Source organism: Polypterus senegalus, chromosome 3 (genome assembly GCF_016835505.1).
Source record: "Polypterus senegalus isolate Bchr_013 chromosome 3, ASM1683550v1, whole genome shotgun sequence".
Lineage (NCBI taxonomy): Eukaryota > Metazoa > Chordata > Cladistia > Polypteriformes > Polypteridae > Polypterus > Polypterus senegalus.
Window position 1 is genome coordinate 12,617,354 of NC_053156.1, and position 27,871 is coordinate 12,645,224.

General features: G+C 43.3%; 1 protein-coding gene across 1 annotated transcript in view; it reads left to right on the forward strand.

Moving 5' to 3' along the window:
* The first annotated feature begins 7,066 nt into the window (after positions 1-7,066).
* The window catches only part of mettl1 (methyltransferase like 1), a 52,463-nt gene continuing 31,658 nt past the window's right edge, over positions 7,067-27,871 (forward strand). The window contains exon 1 of the mRNA XM_039746636.1: positions 7,067-7,224. Within this exon, the coding sequence (XP_039602570.1) occupies positions 7,073-7,224 (152 nt within the window). The 5' untranslated portion in view covers positions 7,067-7,072. The remainder of the gene's footprint in view (positions 7,225-27,871) is intronic.

Here is a 27,871-nt window from a genome sequence, read left to right on the forward strand (position 1 = left end):
AAAAAAAACGGATACAAATTGCACGTCCTAATATTTAAAAAAATTAAAGTGCACATAACGGAATTTGTTTTAAATATTACTCATAAAGGTATTATGTTATCTTTCAGAATCGCTGTTTTGCAAGCTTTGGCTACAGCAAAAGCAGCCATTATGTCCTCCATGGTCCAAAGACCCTCAAACATGGAGCTCAATAGAAATTAGAGCTTGAACTGCAAGCCTTTCCAGGAACACCTGGCAGATCTCAAGTAAGATTCAAATCCTGTGATGGGATGTCATCTCCTGTTGAATTCTGCTTGGTCCTTGTAATATTTCTATCGCAATATTCTATTGTATTGAGGATAACTTGTGTTCTCTATTGTGTATTGTATTGTATTGACCCCCTTCTCTTTGACACCCACTGCACGCCCAACCTACCTGGAAAGGGGTCTCTTTCTGAACTGCCCTAACCCTAACCCTAATTTCCCAAGGATTGTTACATTTTTTTCCCTACAAGGGATTTTTGGGAGTTTTTCCTTGTCTTCTTATTGAGTCAAGGCTGGGGGGCTGTCAAGAGGCAGGGTCTGTTAAAGCCCATTGCGGCACTTCTTGTGTGATTTTGAGCTACACAAAAATAATTGTAGTGTATTGTATTGAGAGTGGCGCTGCTGCCTCGCAGTTAGGAGACCCGGGTACACTTCCCGGGTCCTCCCCTGCGTGGAGTTTGCATATTCTTCCCGTGTCTGCGTGGTTTTCCACCGGGTGCTCCGGTTTCCTCCCACAGTCCAAAGACATGCAGGTTAGGTGGATTGGCGATTCTAAATTGTCCCTTGTGTGTGCTTGGTGCGTGAATGTGTGTGTGCGCCCTGCAGTGGGCTGGTGCCCTGCCTTGTGCCCTGTGTTGGCTGAGATTGGCTCCAGCAGACCCCCGTGACCCTGTAGTTAGGATATAGCAAGTTGGATAATGGATGGATAGATAGATAGATGTGAAAGGCAATAGATAATAGATAGATAGATAGATAGATAGATAGATAGATAGATAGATAGATAGATAGATAGATAGATAGATAGATAGATAGATAGATAGATGAAAGGCACTATATAATAGATAGATAGACTGTGGTGGGCTGGCGCCCTGCCCGGGGTTTGTTTCCTGTCTTGTGCCCTGTGTTGGCTGGGATTGGCTCCAGTGAACCCCTGTGACCCTGTAGTTAGGATATAGCGGGATGGATAATGGATGGATGTGTTGTATTGAATCAACTTTAAAGCTGAACAACATCTCTCACCACGGGCTACAGGAATAGAAATAGTCAGGACTGCTGACGGAGTGCATTTGGAGTTCTTAGCCCCATCAACCCACCCATCTCACAGCTAACCATGACTAATGCTCACTTGTGAAAGTTTATTTAACATTTACTATGTACTGTACAGGGCAGCACGGTGGCGCAGTGGGTAGCACTGCTGCCTCGCAGTTAGGAGACCTTGGTTCGCTTCCCTGCGCGGAGTTTGCATGTTGTCTGCGTGGGTTTCCTCCCACAGTCCAAAGACATGCAGGTTAGGTGCATTGGAGATCCTAAATTGCCCCTAGTGTGTGCTTGGTGTGTGGGTGTGTACTTGTGCCCCGGGTGGGCCTGGGGTTAGTTTCCTGCCTTGCGCCCTGTGTTGGCTATGATTGGCTCCAGCAGACCCCCGTGACCCTGTAGTTAGGATATAGCGGGTTTGATAATGGATGGATGGATATATACTGTACGTCAAAGTTAGTATGTCCATATCACGCTGCAACAGCGAAGGCATTGAGAGGACGCCCCACATGCGCTCTTCTTTTTCATGGTGTTTCACTGGGTGCCTTGATCGTTGGTCTCCTACTGACCTTTAAGGATTTTGCACACTGCACTGTGACATTCTTTGATATCCTTCTGCTGTGAAACATTCTGACTTGTCATTGTTTACACGTCTTAAACAACTATCATCAAACACTGTTGATTTCTGTATCTATATCTATTATTTATTTATTAAATTACATATTTATTGACTATATTTATGTATCTATATTGCATAATACCATACATTGCATCAATGTTCATATTGTTTACTACAAGTCAATATTGCTGCTGCTTCTTTGTCTTGTCTTTGCAGAACGTCTTGTCATGTTTGTGTTTTAATTTTAATTCTATTTTTAATTTCATTTTAATTTTTTATTTGCACTTCATGTTACACTGTGGACCCTGAGCTTCACAATTTCGTCTATCTGTATACTTGTATATGGTTGAGATGACAATAAAGTTCGCTTTGACTTTGACTTGACAGGGCACTAAGGTTCACTTCATCGACCCAATCACAGGTGAATGGACATCTTTTTACTTTCTCATATACAAAGTATAGAGAAAGTATAGTAATCATGAAAACGTTCGACCTCGAGATTTTGATGAATCTTAACGTTTTGGACCTCCTGGAGTGTGTGTGTGTGTGTAGACACGATAACTCAAAAACGCAATAAGATAGATAGATGAAATTTGGCATGTGGTTGCTGCACCAAAATTGTAGATCTGTATTAACTTTTGGGCCAAATCCATCAACCGGAAGTGTTTTTTTACCTGAACACATACTTGATTTTTGATGCAGCCGCACAGTTCGATTTATTAAACTTTACCTTTATAATAATTGTTCAATAAATTATTAATTGGATTTGATTTGTTGTTGATGTACATCAGAGGTGACCAAGACGTTGATCGCGATCGACCGGTAGATCGCGAAGGTCGTGCAGGTAGATCGTGTTGCATTCAAAAAAAAAATTTTAAATGTTAAATGCGGCCAGTCTGAGATCTCTTCTCTTCTAACAAACTGGTCATCCCGCTCGCACGATCAAACGCGCGTGTTACTGCAAAACTCCGGCTGTGATCTAGTTAGCCTTCCAATTTATATCGACTAAAGAAGGGATTTTAAAAAAAAATTGTTTGGGGAGGGTATATGTGGAAACGGAAGAGGATTTTTTTTCTCACAATGTCACAATCGAACTGCGTTTGTCTTATCTGTCAATCTATCATTGCTATTCTAAAGAAGGAAAATGTGGAAAGGCACTTCGGAACTGTTAATAAAAACTACGACACTGACCCCCTTCCGAAAAGCGATCAGAGAAAGAGAAAGGAGAGGGAACTAAAATTTAATTTAATTTAAAGTTAATCGGACAGCCGTCATTTTTCACTCGGCTGAATTCAAAAGCAAAGGCAGACACACAGAAGTATCGTTCCGATTGAGTCACTCGATCATTAAGCATAAGAAGTCCTTCCAAGAGCGACCTCCTTGACTGCACTATTCGGCTCTACTTATTTATGTGTGTCAGCCTTTTCCCCACATGAAGATTAGTAAATCCAAATACTGTAGTGTCCATAAATGCATTGAATTGTTATTGTGCCATAAAGGTTATTCAGTTATGCTAGGTACGACAACATATATTTTATGTATATATATATATATATATATATATATATATATATATATATATATATATATATATATATATATATATATATATATATATACTGCTCAAAAGAATTAAAGGAACACTTTTTAATCAGAGTATAGCATCAAGTCAATGAAACTTCTGGGATGTTAATCTGGTCAGTTAAGTAGCAGAGGGGGTTGTTAATCAGTTTCAGCTGCTGTGGTGTTAATGAAATTAACAACAGATGCACTAGAGGGGCAACAATGAGATGACCCCAAAACAGGAATGGTTTAACAGGTGGAGGCCACTGACATTTTTCCCTCCTCATCTTTTCTGACTGTTTCTTCACTAGTTTTGCATTTGGCTACAGTCAGTGTCACTACTGGTAGCATGAGGCGATACCTGGACCCTACAGAGGTTGCACAGGTAGTCCAACTTCTCCAGGATGGCACATCAATACGTGTCATTGCCAGAAGGTTTGCTGTGTCTCCTGCACAGTCTCAAGGGCATGGAGGAGATTCTAGGAGACAAGCAGTTACTCTAGGAGAGCTGGAGAGGGCCATAGAAGGTCCATAACCCATCAGCAGGACCAGTATCTGCTCCTTTGGGCAAGGAGGAACAGGATGAGCACTGCCAGAGCCCTACAAAATGACCTCCAGCAGGCCACTGGTGTGAATGTCTCTGACCAAACAACCAGAAAGACTTCATGAGGGTGACCCAAGGGCCCCATGTCCTCTAATGGGCCCTGAGCTCACTGCCCAGCAGCATGCAGCTCGATTGGCATTCGCCATAGAATACCAGAATTGGCAGATGCACCACTGGTGCCCTGTGCTTTTTACAGATGAGAGCAGGTTCACCCTGAGCACGTGACAGAAGTGAAAGGGTCTGGAGAAGCCATGGAGAACATTATGCTGCCTGTAACATCATTCAGCATGAGCAGTTTGGTGGTGGGTTAATGATTGTCTGGGGAGGCATATCCATGGAGGGTCACACAGACCGCTACAGGCTTGACAAAGGCACCTTGGCTGCCATTAGGTATCAGGATGAAATCCTTGGACCCATTGTCAGACCCTATGCTGGTACAGTGGCTCCTGGTGCACGACAATTCCTGGCCTCATGTGGTGAGAGTATGCAGGCAGTTCCTGGAGGATGAAGGAATTGATACCATTGACTGGCCACCACACTTTCCTGACCTAAATCCAATAGAACACCTCTGGGACATTATGTTTTGGTCCATCCAATGCCACCAGGTTGCACCTCAGACTGTCCAGGAGCTCAGTGATGCCCTGGTCCAGATCTGGGAGGAGATCCCCACAACACCATCTGTCATCTCATTAGAAGCATGCACCGATGTTGTCAGGCATGTATACAAGAACACAGGGGCCATACAAAGTGCTGCGTACAATTTGAGTTGCTGCAATTCAATTTGGGCAAAATGGACTAGCCTGCCACATCATTTTTTCACTCTGATTTTTGGGCGTCTTTGAATTCAGGGCTCTGTAGGTTGATCATTTTCATTTCCATCAAGCGATGTGGCATCCTTTCGTTCCTAACACATTACCCAGTCTATATCAGTATAGATATCCAGGAGGATTTCTTTTCCCATTGAGATCTGATGTGTTTTCAAAGTGTTCCTTTAATTTTTTGAGCAGTTTATATATATATATATATATATATATATATATATATATATATTTGATATATATACACAGTATATATATATTTGATATATATACACAGTATATATATATTTATCGTATATATATATATATTATATATATATACATTTTCCAACCCTCTGAATCCAAACACAGGGTCACGGGGGTCTGCTGGAGCCAATCCTAGCCAACACAGGGCACAAGGCAGGAACCAACCGCAGGACACACACACACCCACACACCAAGCACACACTAGGACCAATTTAGAATCGCCAATCCACCTAACCTGCATGTCTTTGGACTGTGGGAGGAAACCCACGCAGACACGGGGACAACATGCAAACTCCACGCAGGGAGGACCCGTGAAGCGAACCCAGGTCTCCAAACTGCGAGGCAGCAGCGCCACCACGCCGCCCATATATATATATATATATATATATATATATATGTGTGTGTGTAATTTTAATGTGGGTAGATCATTTCGACCTGCTCATTTTAACAGTAGCTTGCAAGCCGAAAAGGTGTGGGCACCCCTGATGTACATAATCTTCTTCTATAATACGCTCCCGTGGCTGTCCGTTTGTCTGTCCAGGATTTTAAATCACCTGTAGTTCTCAAACCATTTGACCTATCGACCTGAAATTCTGTACACATACAGAGGGTACGGAAAGTATTCAGACCCCCTTCAATTTTTCACTCTTTGTTATATTGCAGCCATTTGCTAAAATCATTTAAATTAATTTTTATCCTCATTAATGTACACACAGCACCCCATATTGACAGACAAAAAAAAAGAATTTTTGAAATTGTTGCAGATTAATTAAATAAGAAAAATTGAAATATCACCTGGTCCTAAGTATTCAGACCCTTTGCTCAGTATTTAGTAGAAGCACCCTTCTGAGCTAATACAGCCAGGAGTTTTTCACGCCTGGATTTGGGGATCCTCTGCCATTCCTCCTTGCAGATCCTCTCCAGTTCTGTCAGGTTGGATGGTAAACGTTGGTGGACGGCCATTTTTAGGTCTCTCTAAAATCTGATATCCAGTTTGAAGGTGTTGATGTCAAATTTCATAGAGATATCAAAATGAACAAATAGGATATTTTAGAGAGTTTAAAATCAGCAGATATATTAGCATTTAAGTTCTCTTTTTTGATACCAAGTTTCAAAACGCTGATATCCAAACTGGAAAAAGCATAGGTTTGGAGACAAAGTCAGAAGGACGAGATTGCGTTGGTTTGGACATGTGCCAGGTATATTGGGAGAAGGGTGCTAAGGATAGCGCTGCCAGGGAAGAGAAGAAGAGGAAGGCCTAAGAGAAGGTTAATGGATGTGATGAGAGAGGAAATGCTGGTGGATGGTGTGACAGAACAAGATGACGACGACAGTAAAAGATGGAAGAAGATGATCCGCTGTGGCTACCCCTAATGGGAGCAGTTAAAAGAAGAAGAAGAACAAGAACAACAACAATAAACAACGTAGAGGAGTTAAGCCAGTAGACATGTACTCTGAGATAAACTAACCGCAGCTTATTTTCATATTGCAACTACTGGAGACGTAATACTGAACACCATACCGTTAAAAGAGAAATACGAGACGAGCCTCGGTGCCTGCCAACCCATCTTATGGTGTACACTCGGGTATCTGAAACGTATTCTTTAGCGCATAGTTTTCAAGTAGTCTTCCACTTAATAATTACGGAAATGCAGCAATACGCAAACACAACTATTGTCGACCCTCCATAATAAGTTTCTGCCCTATACAGAAACTCTCACCGGATCGTTTACTGACACTTCTGATTCGCTTGAAAGTTTGCCGTATGAAACGCAACCGTAGAATCTACAAACTGAAGCAGACTGACGAAACATCCCCTGATTCGGAACAAAGCCAACGGGCTTTCATTACTCATTTTTTATTGGGCGCAAGTCTCTCTCTCAGTACTTCTAAACGGCGCGAGCGCTACTGCTTGCCGATGACGACGATTTAATGCGCCCAGCGAATGAATGAATCGTCGCCCCGCTGTGGCGTCACTAACAGACCGCTGCCACTTTTCCTCGTGCCGCTAGTCAACATGAGTACTTCTTTACCACAGAAGAAATATTACCGACAAAGGGCGCATTCCAACCCCATGGCTGATCACTCGTTTGACTAGTAAGTGTTTGTGTCTGTCCGTCCGTGTCACGTCAGGGACTGGAAGGCTACGTGTGCCGGTGCACCCGCGTGTTGCTGCGACAGCCTGGCCGCTCGGTGACCCTCAGTGTGAAATGAGCGCCGGTGAGTCTGTGATCATCAGGGGATGGCCAAGTTTTGTGTAGCCATCCCGGGGTATGTGACGTGCGTGTGACTGACTAAGTAGCAAGTGTGTTATTCCGTGAAGCGCTGCACGCTCGCGTGTCTGTGGGCTTGTATGAATAAGACACCCACCCTTGGGGAGCGGGGCCAGTCAGCGTCACAATGGATACGCGTGACTGACCACCTCATTTACTTTGACGTTTTACGGTAAAACGGGGATTTTGAAGTTCTGTCGCGATGGATCAGCCTTGTAGTGGTTCAAAGGGGGGGCGAGGCCAGGCAAAAGACCGCACAGAATGTCCGCTGGACATTCTGCCTAACATAAATGTTCTCAAGTCGTTCTTTATTCAGCTGTATGATGTTGCGTTTTAGTCTCCAGCAGTCACCATATAAACGTAAGCTCGGTTTTATTTCATATTATCTCAAACCAAATTTCTACACTCTGGTTCTTTAATGGAACTTTGTGGTTCTTTACTGGGTTGTGTGGTTCCTTATAGAACTGTTGCTTGGCAAAGAGCCTTGTCATTCTGGGAAGGGTTCTTTACATAAAAAGTTGATTCTTTGTGCATTGAAAAATTTCCTAGAATGCAGAAGAAACCTGCAGTCCTTAATGTATGCAGATGGACTACCCAGCAGGACCCAAACAGATTGGGAACAATCTGAATGCAAGTCTTGAGTTACTGTGTTCAGCCTGTTATATATATATATATATATATTATAAAATTAAATCCTGAGGCAAGACTATTACCATGAGATTTTTCAAGTCCCGCCCTCCTCTCCACCATTTGCAGTTCACGGCCCACACCCGTGGTCCTGTCACCTCTCATTTGTGTGAATGATTTTGTCAGGCGCAGTTCCTACACTCTCAGCTTTTATACATTTTCATGTTTTCCTCACTTTAATATCCTAAATAAAAAAGACTTATTAAGTCCAAATCTTATTGAAGAATTTCATCATGAAGGGTTATCAACAGAAGTAATGAGTACACGGGCAATCCTAGCACCAAGAAACGATAAAGTCAAACGAATTAACGTGAAAACTGTCCATCGGTTACAAAGCAAATTGGTTAAATGCGTATTAACTCTTTTAGGGCTGATGTCAACTTTTGTCAAAATTCAGGGGTAGAGGACGGGGATCACCAGTAAACTGCAACAAAAATCACCCTTATGTTTTAGTTCAACTCTCTTTGCTAGAAGGAAAGTTACATAGCTTTGTTAATTTAACCTCAATTCCCTACGGGTGAAGGAGTAGCAAAGAGCAAACAACCTCTAAAATGGCACCGACATCTGGCGAGAGACAAAAGCGAATGTGCAAAGCAAAATACTTCATAGACATTTTACGCAATTTCATTGAATAGAACTCTGACTTGTCAGACTCCGAGTCTGATGCAAGTGATCTGGAGATGAATATCGAAAATGAAAGTGAGGTACCAGCATCATCTGATTGGCCCCCAGCTGATTGTGGGGCTGAACACTTTCACGTAGCTGATGCACGTAAGCTCCTCCAGCCCCCTCCTCTAGCATGATACCCTAATACAGCTGAACGGTGTCAGGCTTTCTTACATTTCTTTAATACCAAAATTGATCAAATCGATCACAGTTTCCCCTCCACACCTCAATCGCTCACTCCATCATCAAGACTCACTTGTTTCTCGCCTGTTGACTCTCTTGCCATCTCTGAACTTATTAACTCTTTCAGGGCAGATGTCGACTTTTGTAAAAAGGGCAGGTTGACGATGATAGTCAACTGTAAATGGTAACAAAACCCACCATTATATTTTAGTTGGACTCTCTTTTGCTAGAAGGAAAGTTAGCTTTACTGTTTTGACCGAGATTCCCTACACATGCGTGAGTAGCGAGGCGCAAACAATGGCAAAAATGGCATCGACATCTGACGAGAGATCGAGGCGATTGCGTAAAGCAAAATACTCTGTGGAGGATGTTTTTCATATTATCGCTGAATTAGACTCTGACTTGTTGGACTCCGAGTTTGATACAAGTGATCGAAAATGAATGTGAGGTACCAACATCAGCTGATTGTGGTGCTAAACGGGTTTGTGTAGCTGACGCGCCTACAGCAACATTCGCCTGGGAGGACTGCCATTTACAATGACGAGAAGTACAAACCAGATTGTGGTGCACTGTGACCGCCACTGCCACCCTTGCACCCCGCCTTGTGAAGACAGCCTGGCAACCAGCCTGCTGCGCATTCCTGGTGAACTGGCGGCCTCAGTACACAGCAACAGATGCTTTATGTTGATTTCTGTTTGAAACCATTGCTTTCTGGTTTTTGGAAAAAACATTCGGCCCTCAAAGAGTTAATAAGTCTAATTCCTCCTCTTGTCTGCTTGATCCTGCCCCCACTTCTCTGCTTAAGACATCCATCCATTATCCAACCCACTATATCCTAACTACAGGGTCACGGGGGGTCTGCTGGAGCCAATCCCAGCCCTCTTTTCTGTAGGCATCTCTTCAATGGCTCACATCATATCTGTCTAATGGGCAACAGTCTGTCCGACTTGGCCGATAGAAATCCTTCACCTCACCCGTGTCACGTGGTGTCCCTGAGGGTTCAGTCCTTGGGCCATTACTCTTTCTTCTTTATATTCTTCCTTTGGTCAGATTCTTCACGGACATGGCCATAACTTCCACGGTTATGCAGACGATATACAGTTATATCTTAGTACAGACTCGCCTCCCATTACACTCCCTGATTGCATCACTAATCTTAAGCTATGGATTGAAAATCACTTTCTCAAACTCAATGCCAATAAAACTGAAGTGTTACTGGTAGGTCCAAACTCCCAACTTTCTAAGGTGTCCATTTTCTCTGTTTCTGTTGATGGTCCACTTGTCAAACCTGCTCCTGTTGTCAGAAATCTTGCTGTTTATTTTGATTCATCACTTAACTTTGAGCAACACATTAGGTCTCTTTCCAAAATTTCATTCTATCATCTCCGTCCATTTCTGTCCTTTAATGAAGCGCAAACTCTGGTTCATTGTTTCATAACGTCTCGTGTTGATTATTGTAATTGCCTCCCTGCAAAATCTACATAGAAGCTCCAGTACATTCAGATCTCTGCAGCCACATAAAGCGTTCTGCTCATATCTCCCCTGTCTTCTCCCAGCTGCACCGGTTACCGGTTCCATTAAGGATTAAATTGAAGATTCAGCTTCTCATCTTCAAAGCCCTCCATAAGCTTGCCATCCTCTACCTCACTCAGCTCCTAGCTCCACACACTCCTCATCGCTCTGTGAGGTCCTCGAGCAGTCATCTCCTTACTGTCCCGCGCACCAGACTCTGCACCCTGTGTTATGGCCCCTCAACTCTGGAACTCTCTTCCTCAGTCACTCCGAGTTTGCTCCTCTTTCTGCACTTTTAAATCTCAGCTGAAAACTTTCCTCTTCTACGAATTTTTGTCATCTGTGTAATTTTTTTTTTTTACTCTGTATGTAAAGTGACCTTGGGTTTGTGAAAGGCGCTCAATAAACTGAAAAAAAAATTTGAATTGGCATGACAAAGTAAGAGGGTGGCACTGCTGCCTCACAGTCAGGAGACCCGAGTTCTCTTCCCGGGTCCTCCCTCCCTGCATGGAGTTTGCATGTTGTCTGCGTGGGTTTCCTCCCACAGTCCAAAGACATGCAGGTGAGGTGCATTGGTGATCCTAAATTGTCCCTAGTGTGTGAGTGTGTATGTGTCCTGTGGTGGGCTGGCACCCTGCCCGGGATTTGTTCCCTGGTTTGTGCCCTGTGTTGGCTGGGATTGGCTCCAGCAGACCCCCGTGACCCTGTAGTTGGGATATAGCGGGTTGGATAATGGATGGATGGATGACAAAGTAAGATCCTTACTTGTATGACAGATGACAAGATAACAAACCAGGCGTTTAGTCATGTTCAGCTGATAGTACGTGGGACTGGGATGACAAAATGGCACAGTTTGGATCAGTAAGGTGGGAACAGTAATTTCATATTGGCATAGTAGTATGGGAAGTGTGTGCAGAGTGTTGTGAAATTCCTGAATGGCCAGCTACATGTGTAACATGCAACGCATCACCACACTACAGAGTCATGATAGCCAGAATGTAGTGACATCGTTTAACTGAAAACACAGATCGGCTTACTCAGTGATATCCTTACTCCCATTTCCTGACACTTTTTATGGAGAAAAAAATACCCTGAGGTAAAAAAATAAAATAAAAATCAATAAATGCATATGGTCGCTGTTCTCATTCCCTAACACCTTTGCTAATCATTCTTGAGGCAGATTGAAGACTTAAGAATTAAAGAAAACGTACTAAGTAATTGCAACACAAAAACTAACTTGATCAGTTTTAACGCGAAAAGATGCCGACAAAAGAAGAGAAGCAGCGGGCCGCTAGGGTGGAGGAAAGAAGTTCTGCTCAGGAAGCAGCAAGCACATCAACCTCTGAGCAAACGAATGATAAACTGAGACAGAGAAAGACAGAGGATGAGAACTAGGAATGCTCACGTCAAGTGTATTCACTGCGTGTTATCGTGCTGTACGCCGTTACTGGTATCACATAATATGATTTGGATTTGTTTAGAGTCCTGAAGACCTCAGCCATCAAGCTGCCTCCCCCATTTGGCCAGTGCTGGGCCAGCCAATCCGATGAAAGGACCCCTATACCCCACGATTCCTGCGATCCTCCATCAGGAATGACTTTACAACGCAACTTGGCATGTGAGCTGTGGCACCAAATGCCACATTTGAGTACCGAGAAGAGAAACAGAATAGGTGAGGGTGTATAAGTCGGGGTATGATTTTATGATCGATTTTTTTCGGGTTTCAAGACTCGACTTCTACGTGAGTATATACGGTAGTTTCAGGATATGTAACACGTCGCGATTACAAAAGAACTCATTCCAAGGGAGTTAACACCCTTTGCTGGACACGGAAGGCGAGTTCGGGTGTAAAATGCCATCGTTCAGTGAGAGCCGCATCCCAGGTGTTTGAAGTGGGGGAAAAGGTTGGCATCAGAGGATTGTGGGTGACTCTCAGGTCCATATTAGGCGAGTAATCCTAAAAGGTAAGCTGTAATGTTGAAATTTGAAAGGAGACTTTTGAAAATATTATGACATAGGATAGGAAATCAAGTGGAGGAGTGATGTGTTCTTTATTCTTGGCCTTTGTCAAAACGCAAGCAAGTAGCATTCTGAACCTGCTTGTTGCTGGAATAGCGGAGCAGAAGGTTTGGATTTGAACAGCGTTCTGTAGGTGGTAGACAGATGGCCTGACAGCTGCAGAGATAGATGTGACTTTCTTTTTCTTCAGTTTTTTTTTTTTTTACCTTATTTAAAACCCAAAGAATTCTCAACAAGTCTGCCGACAGTGAACAATTGGAAAAGTGGGCCAACGGCGAGTTTTAGAGATATGTTACAGTTTCTGAGTGTTAAGCTGTAATAAGTTAATCTCATGTCACGTTCGGTGCTGTGCATGATGTGACTAGTAACTGGAGTGACCCCTTCAGGTTTTTTTACATTTTATGTTGCAGCCTTGTGCTGAAATCATTTAAATTTAGTTTCTTCCTCCACGTCAAGTGACACTCAGTACCTCAGAATGACAAAGCGTGAACAGGATTTTAGAAATCTTTGCAATTTTATTAACTACTAGCTGTCCCCCGTGGCTCTGCTTGTGTTGTAGTGAAACAGAAGAAAGTTTAAAATTCAATGAACAAACAGGTGTCGCTAGCTAAGTGGAGGCAAGATACGCTCCAAAACGTGTGGAGAGATACCATAGACCGACTCCAATGGAGGCTGACGTGTGAGTGAGGAGGGCCCCACCCAACTCCCTTCTCCGGACATCCCGTGTAGTAGTGAAACAGGACAAACTTTAAAAAAAAAAACAAAAAACAAAACAATAAACCGGTATCGCTACCTAAGCAGAGGCAAGGTACGCCCCAAAACGTGGCCAGAGGTACTGCAACTCGAACAGATGCTGGCACACGAGTGAGGATAGCCTCCACACCAGGCTCCGCACTACTGACGTCTCATGTAGTAGTGAAACAGGGCAAGCAATATAAATCAATAAACAAATGTTTATCGCGAGCTAAGCGGAGGAAAGTTACACCGACTCGAAAGGAGACTCACGCGTGAGTGAGGAGGGCCCTGCCCAACTCCCCACTCCTGACGTCCACGCTTCCCCATCCCGTCGGCCCGCAGTCTCTGTCTCAGATTTGTAAGAATAAATCGCTCCTGCAAGTGAACTACGATACTTAGTATGATGAGAGAAGTCGCAAAATCAACTGGAATGTTCAAGCAAATTGTAGATAAAAACCCAATCTAAATCCGTTTAAGTAGTTCTCTCTTGTCCCCCCCTTTGAAATATACCCTTTTTTTTTTTTTTTGCTTTACAGCCTTAAATGAAAACGCACAAACCAATATTTTTTCCAGCTTTACTTACATAATGAAATTTTTAACATCCAAGTGAAAGATATCACGGCTACAGTTCAGAAGAATTTAAAAAAAATAAAAAACAAGAAATCCCGAGATTAATAAGGGACCCCCCCCCCAAACTCACTCAGGTGTCAGTGCCCACCATTTCCATTGCAGTTACTGTCTTCCTTCCACTGGTGATCAGTTGTAATGTAGCGTGAGTAGTGAAGCTGTTCCTGGAGCATTCAGTCCCTTGCTTGGTTGAGCAACTGACAGCAAACAACTGACTACGGGTGGCAAGTCACTTTCAAAAGATCTCAGGGTTAGAGTTGTGGATGGACAGAAGGCAGGAGATGGAGAACAAAAACCTCTCAAAGGCTTCATCAATCCCAAGAAGCTCAGTAAAGTCCATCATAAAGAAGTGTTTGGTACTACTAGGACCCTCTCTGTATCCTCCAAACTGGATGGAAGAGCAAGGAGGAAACTGGTAGGAGAGGCTAGTGAGAGGCCAATGGCCACTTTGAAGGAGTTACAGGATTTGATGGCACAGAGTGGTCATTAATGGTTTGCAGGTAACAACAATTTCACAAGCGCTCAACAATTGTGGCTTGTTAAGGAGGGTCGCACTTCTCAAGAAAGGCCACATTAAGGCTCGTTTTGAGCTTACCAGAATGCACCTTGAAGATTCTGATGCCAAGTGGAAAAAGGTCTTCTGGTCAGAGGAGACCAAAATCAAACTATTTGGCCTCCATACCAAACGGTACACCAATGCAGCTTACCATCCACAACACACCATACCTACAGGAAAACATGGAGGGGGCAGCATCCTGTTGTGGAGGGCCTGGGGCTCTCATTAGGGTAGAAAGAAAAATAGATGGGGCAAAGTACCGTCAAATTCTTGAGGAAAACCTGCTACCCTCTGCCAGAAAGTTGAAGATGGGCAGAATGTTCACTTTTCAACACGACAACGACCCAAATCACACAGCAAAGTGGACCACACAGTGGCTGAAGGAGAAAAAAGTGAATGTCTTGGTGTGGCCAGTCAGAGCCCAGACCTAAATCACAGTGAAAATCTGTGGAAAGATCTGAAGATAGCAGACCACCAACACTCGCCATCTGATATGAGCGAACTTGAACAGTTAAACTGTAAAGAAGAGTGGGGGGCAAATATTGAGTGGGCTCAGTCTAGATGGGCAAAGCTGATAGAGAAGAATCAACAGACTCAAGGCTGTCATTAAAGCAAAAGGGGGTTCAACAAAATGGCACTGACATGGGGGGTGATCCTTTATTAATCTCAGTTGGTCTTGTTTTTGATTTTTTGTAATTCTTCTGAGCTGTAGCTCTGATGTCTTTCACTTAGATGTTAGAGGTGGCATTGAGTAAGTAAAGCTGGAAGAAATATTGGTTTGTGTGTTCATTTAAGGGTGTAAAGTGAAAAAAATGGGAATATTTCTAAGTGGGGATTCTTTTCTGTACCCACTGTATAGGGTGGTCCAGATCTAATTATGCAATTTTCATTACGCTATAACGTATTAAGTTTATTACATAGAAAATCACCCGAAAAATCCCGGACCATCGAGAAGTGTGCTAACTGACGACATGAATCGTCTTCTCGCCGAACTGGAATCATCCCGGCATAAATCAAAGTCATCCAGACGATCTGGATCTGCATAATTAGATCTGGACCACCCTGTATATGTATAGAGATAATGCTGTGTGACTTACAAGTCAAAAGGAGGTTATCCACACTGGTGAGGCCTCATCTGAAGTACTGTGTGCAGTTTGGTCTTCAGACTACAAAAATGGCATAGCAGCTCTGAAATAAAGTCCAAAGGAGAGTGACTAGGCTGATTCGGGTATGAGCTATAAGGAAAAGGAAGAAGGAGTTGAACCTGTAAAGTTTTAGTAAACTGAGATTAAGAGGTGACATGATTGAAGTTTTTAGATTTACAAAAGGAATTAGTCCAGTGGATCCAACTTGTTATTTTAAAAAGAGTAGAACAAGAACACGGGGACACCGTTGGAAATTTATTTAGGGGTAAATTTCACACACGCTTAATGTCTTTTCCTCATAGAGCCTGGAAGAAATGATCAGGTAGTTTGGTAGAACTTGAGGAACCTTCAAAAATCAACTTGATGTTGCTTTGGAGAAATTCAGTGGATGGGATTGGCACACTTGGTTGGGCCTGTTAGCCCATTCTCGTCAAACTTTTTCTAATGTACTATGGGGTGCAAATTTTGGACAACGACAAACAACATGAAAACGTTCATGTCAAAAAAAAAAAATATAAATAAATCTCGGTTTGTCTTGCATAATCCACTTGTCAGTTATCCTGTTGTATGTTCATAATGTGCACATTGCATGGTATTTGTGATAAAATATTGTCTGGTAAATTACCTCCAGAAAATGTCAGCAGTGCATTTTTCATTCACATGGTCTGTAAGTAGTACTAGGGTGTGATTATACCATGCCTGGAGAAGGGGCCTAAGTTGCCTTGAAAGCTTGCATATTAGAGCATTAGAACAATCTGGACAAGAACAGGCCATTCAGCCCTACAAAGCTCGCCATTCACCCTTCACAAGTTTCCAGCTGTGTCCTTGTGTTCTTGATGACCTCATTTTAAAGTCACCGTCTGATCCACTGGACTGATTCCCTTCATCATTTTAAACTCTTCAGTCAGGTCTCCTCTTCATCACTGTTAAGGCTCAGCTCTTTTAATCTTCATAACTCGCCCCCTGTAGCCCCTCAATCAGCCTTGTCGCTCTTCTCTGGACATTCTCCAGGGCCGCCCTGTCTTTATGGAGTCATAAACTGACCACAGGACTCCAGATGAGGCCTCACCAGTGTGTTATAAAGCCTGAGCAGAACCACCTGTGACTTGTACTCCACACATCAAGGCGCTATATAACCTGACTTTCTGTTTGTGTTCTTAATGACTTCTGAACACTGTCTGGCAGTTGATAGCTTAGAGTCCACTACGACTCCTAAATCCTTCTCATAAGGTGGACCCTCGATTTTTCCAACTGCCCATTGTGTATTCAAACCTCACATTTTTACTTCCGTTGTGTAATACTTTACATTTGCTGATATTAAATTTCATCTGCCATAAATCTGCCCAAGCCTGTCTGCTGTCCAAGTCCTTCTGTAATGATATGACAGATTCCAAATTATCTACTTATCGACCTATCTTGGTATCGTGAAAAATGTAACCAATTTGTTACTTATATTCCTATCTAAATCTATTTATATAAAAGCCAAATACCACTGACTCGCTCACCACGAAATCTCCTGAACCATGAGGACTCGGGACTTGAAATTTGGAATGTAGGTTAGTCTTGGCCCATAGGTGCTCGCTTTTGTGTTCGAAGCACGTTCTGTCTGCATGTCTGTCCGCTTTTCACAAGAGAATTACTAAATGGATTTAGATCTAGCTGTTTTCATTAATTTGCTTGAACTTTCCAATTGATTTTGTGACTTCGGTCATCGCGCTAAGCACCATAGTTCACTTGCGGTACCGATGTGTTTATGAAATCCAAGAGAGTCGCTGTGGGCCGAGAAAAGGGGGGTGGGGGTGGGACCTTCCTCATTCACGTGCCAGTCTCGGTTCACGTCACTCTACCTCTTGCCGTGTGTTGGAGTGCACCTTGCCTCTGCTTAGCTAGCGATACCTGTTTGTTCAGCAGACATTATCATCTACAGATTGTTAAGGAGTAACATTTGACGTTTTTGAGAGAGAGATCAGAGCTCTGTGTGTTTTAGAGGGTAGCTACTGATTGCCAGAGATATCACAGCCATGTGCTTTTCTCCCCACGCGGGGAACGCTTTCCTGTCAGAGCTGAACACGATCAGATACGATGCCAACGTCTATTAATTGTTAAAGCTTGTTTCATTACTATGTGGGCGCAGCCATGGGGTGCAACTATATATAATATATATTGTGGTAGCCGGCCCGGACACAGACAGGTGGACACGTCAGTGTCACCCAACACACGTTTAATAGGCATACTGTACAGTGCAACACACCCCAAAGTCCTGGCCACAACACAATAATGCCTCACTTCTTCTTCCACCTGATTCTAGCCCTCATATGGAGGGAGGTGGCCCCTTTTATAACCACCCGGATAAGATCCAGGTGTCCTCCAGTAACCTTCCGCCAACACGCCCCTGTGAGGCGGAAGCACCGGCTGTGTACCCGGAAGCACTCCCTGATCTACCCAGCACTTCCGGGTGTGGTGGAAGTACTGAGGTCCAGAGCTCTCTAGGCATTGGGGCGCCCCTGGTGGTGACCACGGGCCCCTACAGGGTTGAGCTTCCAAGCTGTCTACCCATGGTCCCCAAAGCAACCAGGGCGGTTGCCCCCTCGTGGTCTGGAGGAGTCACAAGCCCTCCTCCGGTCCTCCTGGGTGTCCCGGCTGGGTAGCAGCTCCAGCCACTCGCCACTCTATATATGTGTATATATATATATATATATATATAAAGTCAATGTACGTGTGTGTATGTATGTATGTATGTTCCAGTATCACGATTTTCATGAAACTTGGTACACATGTTTCTTATTGGTCGACTAAACTGATACTGTAGGGTGAAATCAACCCTAACCCACCTCCCTTCTGGGTACAGTGGGGGGTGATCTTGTGGTCTAGTATTCATGTTATCATCCAGTTGACACTCCGAATGACCACCAGAGGGCAAACTGGAGGTGACTGGCAGTATTCTTTATGTTTGAGCACCACCGCGCCCCTGTTGCTTTGAAATGAAATAGAGTTGGCCGGTTCTGAGCATCAGCTGGATGATAACATACATACAAGACCGCAAAACAAGCACGTTAGTGAGTCTTCATTGTTTTTTAATTTAGTTTTATTTTTAAAGTTGTGGCTTTTTTAATTACATTTTTCTCAGACAAAAAAAAAAAAAAACAACACTTCATTTTCCTCCCAGGCAGCATTGGGTATTTTAGTTCGTCATTTATATACACTAAACCTGCTGGTCACCACTCTTAACGTCACCCAATTCTTGATGAGGTTCCTCACCCCATCACCCTCTGCTTCCTGTGTCTGAGCCGATTCTGCACCCATCTACACACCACACCCTGAACTGCCACTTCTGTTAGTTTGATGCCCACCTCTCATGTGGCACCTTTATCAAATGTTCTGTGACAGTCCAGATCAATAATCTCATCTGCTCCTCTCTGGTTGTATCCTTTTGTTGCCTCCTCATAGAATACCATCCTGTAGGTAAAACACGACCTCCCTCTTCCGACCCCATATTGTAATCTTCTTAGTTAGCCAATAAAAGGTGTCATTTTTCTTGACTTCTCACTACATGGTATGTAAGAAACTAAACAACGCCATCATAACTGCAACATTCAATGCACAATAATATCCTGGTGATTTTTATAAACTGGGGTAACAGCTTTTCTGGAGCGTATCTACGATTTGCCGCCAAATGAGGGTCTCTTCTCTCTCTCTCTCTCTCTCTCTGTCTCTGTCTGGAGCTTACTGATTACTGGAAGGCTGCAAGACAGCGTTTTGCAAGGGTTTCAGAGATACCATTGCCCTAGATAGACTTGAACTTCACGTTCAGCTCAGTCGATCGCGATCTGAGCTTCAGCAGATAAAAGATGCTCCTCAGAGACGAGAGAAACGTCAAGAGCCTCGTAGATCAGGTGCTTCAGGGGTGGTGGAAATAAACCAAGTGAGTCCAGTCAGCGGCAGGTTAGGGGTGTTGGAGTGTTTGGTGTGTAAATTGGTCTTTTATTTAGCGTTGTGTTTATTTTCAGTTGTGACCTGACCTTTAGCTTCATTTATTCATCCATTTATGCTGCAAATTTCATGTCGTTACGTAATATGTGAACGTGCAATTGTGCAACTTAGCAAAATGACACGTTGCCCTTTTTTGTTGTTTGTTTATGCAACTTAGTAAAATGACACGTTTCCTTTTGTTTTTGTTGTAGTGGTTGATTACACATTCTGTCTTACAGTAAAAATGGTAATCCAGAAATGTGAATCAGAAACAGAAACCCAAAATGAAGGTGGGCTGGGGGAATAAAACAAATTTCATAGGGGTCCCACATGGACACACTCATTGGCCACTTTGTCAGGTTTGTCTCTCAAGTACTTTAGTCCCCAGAACAGCCTGAATTCTTTGTGGGGGGGTTGAATGCTATTGTAAGAATTACTTACTCCAAGCATCACAAATTTCCAGTGTGATTTGCTTTGCGGTGAACCTTCTGTCCCACCTCATCTCAGGGGCCCACTTTTGGATTGAGATTTACGGACTCTGTGGACCACTGGGGCTGCCATGTTTGTGGTACCAGCTTGAGAGGATATGTCCTTTGTGGCTTGGTGTATTTAATCATTTTATAAAAGTTTTCACTGTGACCATCAAGAGATAGTCAGTCAGTCATTGTCCAACCTGTTATATCCTAACACAGGGTCATGGGGGTCTGCTGGAGCCAATCCCAGCCAGCACAGGGTGCAAGGCAGGAACAAATCCCACACACACTCACACACCAGGCACACACTAGGGGCAATTTAGGATGGCCAATGCACCTAACCTGCATGTCTTTGGACAGTGGGAGGAAACCCACGCAGACATGGGGAGAACATGCAAACTCCATGCAGGGAGAATATAATCACTGTCTTGCGGTTTATTCCTCAAATATCCATCCCCATATCTGAGTATGCGAGGAAGTCTAGGGGAGACTACTCCTAAATTTTTTTTTTTATGTCAAGCCGTTTTAACATTTAATTCCATTAATTTCATATCTTCTTTCAAAACAATGATCAAGGTAAAATTCTGTTATAATGAATATCTTTACAACGAAATTTTCATTACAACGAAGTATTTTTATGGTCCTGACAGTTTCTCCATATGACGCGAGTCTATAAAAAATCTCGTTACTACGAAGTACATTCAGCAGATACTTTCATTACAACGAAGTGCCCAAAAGACCTTGACATGCCTGAATAAATCATCCACAAAGCAGTCAGTTCTGTGGCCGCAGCTCAGTTGTGCACAACGATCCCCAAACAGAAACATTGTAAATTTTTTTTTCTTTCTTTGAACTTTTCTCGTACTTTTTTTTTTGCCTTTTTTGTTTCCTGTGGTTTTCAGTGATACCTTTTGCTTATTGCTCGTCAACATTTAAAAAAACATCCATTGGAATTTAACCCATTGTCACCCTCCTATAGAAATGGCAGACGTGAAAAAACGATAACAGTTCATATTAGAAAAAAAACTTTACATTTTTGCAGCTCTCGATTGCGGCAAAAAAAAGACGTTGCCAGTGAATTCTGAATTTCGCTATCGACGCTGTCAACTTTCTTGAAAGGCCGAGCAAAAAAAGAAAAAAAATCTCGGGTTGCCAACGTATGTGAACTGCTGCATTTAAAGACGCCGAGAAAGTAGTTTTTATGTGGTTCAACGATGCTCGTTCAAGAGACATTCCTATTAATGCGGCACTCATTCAAGAAAATGTGAGGTTTGTAAACTCTCTTGGGACCTCCCCTAACTGGCCGACACACCAAAGAGCATCCCGAAGTCCGATCTCCCCATCTATGGAAGACTGTTTATCTGTTGCTGGGGCAACAGCTGGCTCAAAGATATTCTGCGTCTCTCCGCCAAAGCAAACAGAAAAGATATCGATGGGTGATGCAGCCTGACTGCTGTGTCTGTGTATAGCAGAGTGGCAGATCACGCTACAATAAATGAATAAGTGTGCCGTTCCTGTTTCAAGCTGATTAAAGTTGGTTTTCCTAAAGTACTGAGACTCCACCTCGTGTTTTGGGATGCAAGACAGGGACTTATAGCGCGACACCTATCTTTTATGATTTGCTTCTGTGTCACTTTACTGCTGCACTATGAGCCTGTTTTTGCCCAGCCAGGCAACGAACAAACAATCTTCCACAGATGTTGCAATCAACAACAACAACATTTATTTATATAGCACATTTTCATACAAACAGTAGCTCAAAGTGCTTTGCATAATGAAGAAAAGAAAAATAAAAGACAAAATAAGACAACATTAGTTAACATAGAAAAGGAGTAAGGTCCGATGGCCAGGGTGGATAGAAAAAACAACAACAAAAAAAAACCAGGCGGCTGAGAAAAAAAAAAAAATCTGCAGGGGTTCCAGGCCACAAGACCACCCAGTCCCCTCTGGGTATTCAACCTAACATAAATGAAATAGTCCTCTTTGTAGTTAGGGTTCTCACAGAGTCACTTGATGTTGATGGTCATACAGACTTCTGGCTTTTAATCCATCCATCATTGTTGGAACATCACAGTGCTTTGAGTTGATGCGCCACCACCAAAAGGACACCGGAAAAGGAAACAGAAGAGAGAGTAGGGGTTAGTACAGATTTTAGAGCCACCATGAATAGTTATTATAATGAGTTGGATATACAGAGTATCAGGATTTTAATTACAGTGAAGTTCTGAGAAGGCCATGTTAACGTAATATGTTGTCAGCAGTGTTTTAAACTGCTCCACTGTATCAGCCTGGTGAATTCATATTGGCAGGCTATTCCAGATTTTAGGTGCATAGCAGCAGAAGGCCGCCCGCCTCACCACTTCTTTTAAGTTTTGTTCTTGGGATTCTAAGGAGACACTCATTTGAGGATCTGAGGTTACAATTTGGAATATAAGGTGTCAGACATTCCGATATATAAGATGGAACTGATTATTTAAGGCTTTATAAACCATAAGCAGAATTTTAAAGTCAGTCCTGAATGACACAGGTAACCAGTGCAGTGACATCAAAACTGGAGAGATGTGCTCAGATTTTCTTTTCCTAGTTAGGATTCTAGCAGCTGCATTCTGCACTCGTTGCAAGTGATTTATGTCTTTTTTGGGTAGTCCTGAGAGGAGTGCGTTACAGTAATCTAGTCGACTGAAAACAAACGCGTGAACTAATTTCTCAGCATCTTTCAAAGATATAAGAGGTCTAACTTTACTTATGTTTCTTAAGTGAAAATATGCTGTCCTAGTGGTCTGATTAATATGCGATTTAAAATTCAGATTACAGTCAACAATTACCCCTAAGCTTTTTACCTCCATCTTGACTTTTAATCCTAATGTATCCAGTTTATTTCTGATAACCTCATTATATCCATTATTGCCAATCACTAAGATTACAGTTTTCTCTTTATTTAACTTGAGAAAGTTACTATTCATCCATTCTGAGATACAAGTCAGACATTGTGTTAGTAAATCAAGAGAATCAGGGTCATCAGGTGCTATTGATAAGTACAGCTGTGGGTCATCAGCATAGCTGTGGTAGCTCACATTGTGCCCTGAGATAATCTGACCTAACGGAAGCATGTAAATTGAGAAGAGCAGCGGACCCAGATAGAGCCTTGTGGAACACCATATCGGATATCGTATGTCTTTAAGTTGTAATTACCACAATTAACAAAGAATTTTCACCCTGCCAGGTAGGATTCAACCCAATCGCACTTCAGGAAAGTGTATTATCGCAAGGAAATGCTGAGAAAAATTCTCGTCGGCATAACTTGTAGGCAGGTGGAGATTAAAATTAACACAAAAGAAGCTATTGAAATGATTATAACGTTATAACGAAATATTTTTTTGGTCCCTGGGAGTTCGTTGTGATAGAATTTTACTGTATCATGAGTTTTAAATATGATATCAGCACTTAGTACTAGGGTGTTGTACCATGTTAGCCAGTCAGTCAGTCATTGTCCTACCTGTTATATCCTAACAATGGGAGTCCGCTGGAGCCAATCCCAGCCAGCACACGGCAGGAACAAACCCCGGGCAGGGTGCCAGCTCACCGCAGGGCGCACACACACACACACACACACACCAAGCACACACTAGGGACAATTTAGGATCGCCAGTGCACCTAACCTGCATGTTTCTGGACTGTGGGAGGAAACCCACACAGACACGGGGAGAACATGCAAACTCCACGCAGGGAGGACCTGGGAAGCAAACTCAGATCTTCTAACTGCAAGGCAGCAGCACTACCCCTGCGCCAACGTGCCACCCATCAAGAGATAGCACCTTGCTAATTCTGTGTTAGGTACCCAGTGGCATTCATGTGACACTTCGTTCGTTTCTTGAGGCCTGATGCGGGCAGAGCGAACGCCCAGAATTACACCATCAGTCACCCAGCGCTGTTAGTACAAGACAGGATGGAGCCATGGATTTGCACTGTCCATATCGAACTCTGACCTGGCCATCTGCAGGTGACATTGTCCAACCTTCAGTTGTCCGTTGTTGGTTATGACCTGACCAGTGTAGCCCCATCTTTCTTTTCTTGGCTGACTTGAGTTGACCCTAGTGTGTTTTTCTGCTTCTTCAAGATAGATGGATATGTGTGTGTGTATGTTGTTGTTCAGTGCCGTTCTTCAGTAGAAGAGTTGGCCCCAAGTCTCACGGTCTTCTGTCACCTGTGCCACTTTGTTGATTCCCATCCTGGTCAGAAACATCATCGGTCCATTTACTCCTCTGTTGCCCTCTGCTGCGCTTGCCTTTTACTCATCCCTGAAAGATGTCTTTCTTCATACAGCTAGCTTTCCTTGTGATGTGCCCAAAGTAGCCAAGGTTTAACTTTTCTTACTTTATGGAGTAGTTGCTGCTCGAGAACCCATCTGTTAGTACGATGTTCTTTCCATGGCTCTGTAGCTCCACATTTCAAAAGCTTCTATGTTCTTTGTGTCTTCCTGCTTGAGAGTCCATCCTTTGTACCCATATGTTACGTTTGGCCAGATAAGTGCTTTGACCCACCCTGACTTGTGAATTGTTAGATCTGTGTCTACTTCTCCATATTGTATTCAGTGATGTCATCGTCGACCGACCCGTTGCTAGGCACCTTTTTATTTCCTGACTACATAAAAAGCAAAAATGTAAAGTTGAGCCCAAGAAGTTTAGACCGAAGGCTAGAATGGAAAACTGTCCCTGGACTACATGAGTCCTCTTGTGGTAGACCACTTGGACCCACGGCAGTTTCCCTATTGGATGGAGAGTGGAGTGGAGGCTACAAGTATAACATCTGCTCCACAAGACAGGACAAGGCTGGCAGCATTAGGAGGATTCAGAGTTTTGATTTCTCCAGTGCCTTCAATACCATCCAGCCATCTCTGTTAAGGAGTCAACTACAAGACATGCGGGTAGATGAACCTGAGGTGTCAGAGATGATGGACCATCTGCTGGGCGGACCACAGTTTGTGAGGCTCAAGAGTACCACGAGGATCAGGCCTGTCTGCTTTACACTTCACTTTGTACACCTCTGACTTTAAATACAACACCAGTTCATGTCACCTGTGGACATTCTCAAATGATTCTGCACTTATGATGTACATTGATAAGAGGAGTGAGACAAAGATCTGTTTATTGTGAGCCCCCAAGCGTAACCTGGACACACACAGACAGGTGACAGATTTTGCCACACAACACCCTTTTATTTACAGTTAGGGAGTGTTTCATCCTGTTCCCCAGACAACACAATAGACAGTCCAGTCCTTTCCTTGCCGCCAGTCCTTCTGCCTCCATTCCACCTCAGGCTTTGTCCTCTTCCTCCTGACTCTGGCCATCGAATGGTGGGACTGGGCCCCAGAAGGACTCCAGGTGCCTAACGAGCTTCTTCCAGCCATTCTTCCCGGTGTGGCAGAAGTATGGCCAAATAAGGCCCTGGAAAGGTCCATGTGCCCCCTGGTGGTGGCCATGGGTTCTAACAGGGTTGAGCTCCCCTGTTCATGACCCGTAACCCTGCTGGAAAGTAGGGGGGCTGCCCTCTGTCAGCCCAGGGGAGAAACTGTCCCAGAAATACTTTCTCCCCCAGTCCTTCCACACTCTGGGCGTCCCGGCCAGGCAAGAGTTCTGGCCACCGGCCACGCGATCTCCTTCACATCTACTGTATCTGTTATATAGTGTCTTTCCAATCTGTCTCTCTATTATATAGTGTCCATCACACCCATCATCTGTTTATTTCTTATATAGTACCTTATCTATCTGTCTATCTATTATATTGTGCCTTTCCTATCTATCTATCTATCTATCTATCTGTCTATCTATTATATATATAGTGCCTTTCATATCTATCTTTTATAGTATGCCTTTCTCCGTCTACCTATCATATAGTGACTTTCATATCTAGCTAGCGCTCTCTTATATAGTGCCTTTCTTATATGTCTACCTATCTATCTTTTATATAGTGCCTTTCATATATGTCTATCTGTCTTTTATATAGTGCCTTTCTTATTTATCTATCTATGTACAGTGCATCCGGAAAGTATTCACAGCACATCACTTTTTTCCACATTTTGTTAATTTACAGCCTTATTCCAAAATGGATTAAATTCATTTTTTCCCTCAGAATTCTACACACAACACCCCATAATGACAACGTGAAAAAAGTTTACTTGAGGTTTTTGCAAATATATTAAAAATAAAAAAACTGAGAAATCCCATTTCCATAAGTATTCACAGCCTTTGCTCAATACTCTGTCGATGCCCCTTTGGCAGCAATGCCAGCCTCAAGTCTTTTTGAATATGATGCCACAAGCTTGGCACACCTATCCTTGGCCAGTTTCACCCATTCCTCTTAGCAGCACCTCTCAAGCTCCATCAGGTTGGATGGGAAGGGTTGATGCACAGCCATTTTAAGATCTCTCCAGAGATGTTCAATCAGATTCAAGTCTGGCTCTGCTCTGGCTGGGCCACTCAAGGACATTCACAGAGTTGTCCTGAAGTCACTCCTTTGAGATCTTGGCTGTGTACTTAGGGTTGTTGTCCTGCTGAAAGATGAACCGTCGCCCCAGTCTGAGGTCAAGAGCGCTCTGGAGCAGGTTTTCATCCAGAATGTCTCTGTACATTGCTGCAGTCATCTTACCCTTTATCCTGACTAGTCTCCCAGTTCCTGCCCCCCACAGCATGATGCTGCCACCACCATGCTTCACCGTAGGGATGGTATTGGCCTGGTGATGAGCGGTTCCTGGTTTCCTCCAAACGTGACGCCTGGCATTCACACCAAAGAGTTCAATCTTTGTCTCATCAGACCAGAGAATTTGGTTTCTCATGGTCTGAGAGTCCTTCAGGTGCCTTTTGGCAAACTCCAGGTGGGCTTCCATGTACCTTTTACTAAGGAGTGGCTTCAGTCTGGCTACTCTACCATACAGGCCTGATTGGTGGATTGCTGCAGAGATGGTTGTCCTTCTGGAAGGTTCTCCTCTCTCCACAGAGGACCTCTGGAGCTCTGACAGAGTGACCATCAGGTTCTTGGTCACCTCCCTGACTAAGGCCCTTCTCCCCCGATCGCTCAGTTTAGATGGCCGGCCAGCTCTAGGAACAGTCCTAGTGGTTTCGAACTTCTTCCACTTACGATGATGGAGGCCACTGTGCTCATTGGGACCTTCAAAGCAGCAGACATTTTTCTGTAACCTTCCCCAGATTTGTGCCTCGAGACAATCCTGTGTCGGAGGTCTACAGACAATTCCTTTGACTTCATGCTTGGTTTGTGCTCTGACATGAACAGTCAACTGTGGGACCTTCTATAGACAGGTGTGTGCCTTTCCAAATCATGTCACATCAACTGAATTGACCACCGGTGGACTCCAATGAAACATCTCAAGGATGATCAGGGGACACAGGATTTGGAGCTTCATGGCAAAGGCTGTGAATCATTATGTACATGTGCTTTCTCAATTTTTTTATTTTTAATAAATTTTCAAAAACTTCAAGTAAACTTTTTTCACATTGTCATTATGGGGTGTTGTGTGTAGAATTCTGAAGAAAAAAATGAATTTATTTTGCAATGGACAGCCCATCTGTACAAAAATTTAAAATCCTCTTTTCAGACCGCAGCATTATTCAACTGAAAATGCAGCTAAACATTTCCAGAACATTTTAGTCTTTTTAGACGTCATAGGTGGGATTCATATAACCTGTTCCCCGTGCAGCACTTCTTCTTTCATGTTCTGTTCTATCATTTCTATCTTTACCTTTCTTTGTTATCAACAATCCTGTCAGCAAATACTTGTGTGTCGCATACAAAAACTCAACTGTGCATTCTTGCCACCAAGAAACCAGCCAGCTCTGTTAGTCTTTGAGGCTCAGTGCCACTGTGTGTGTGTGTGTGTGTGTGTGT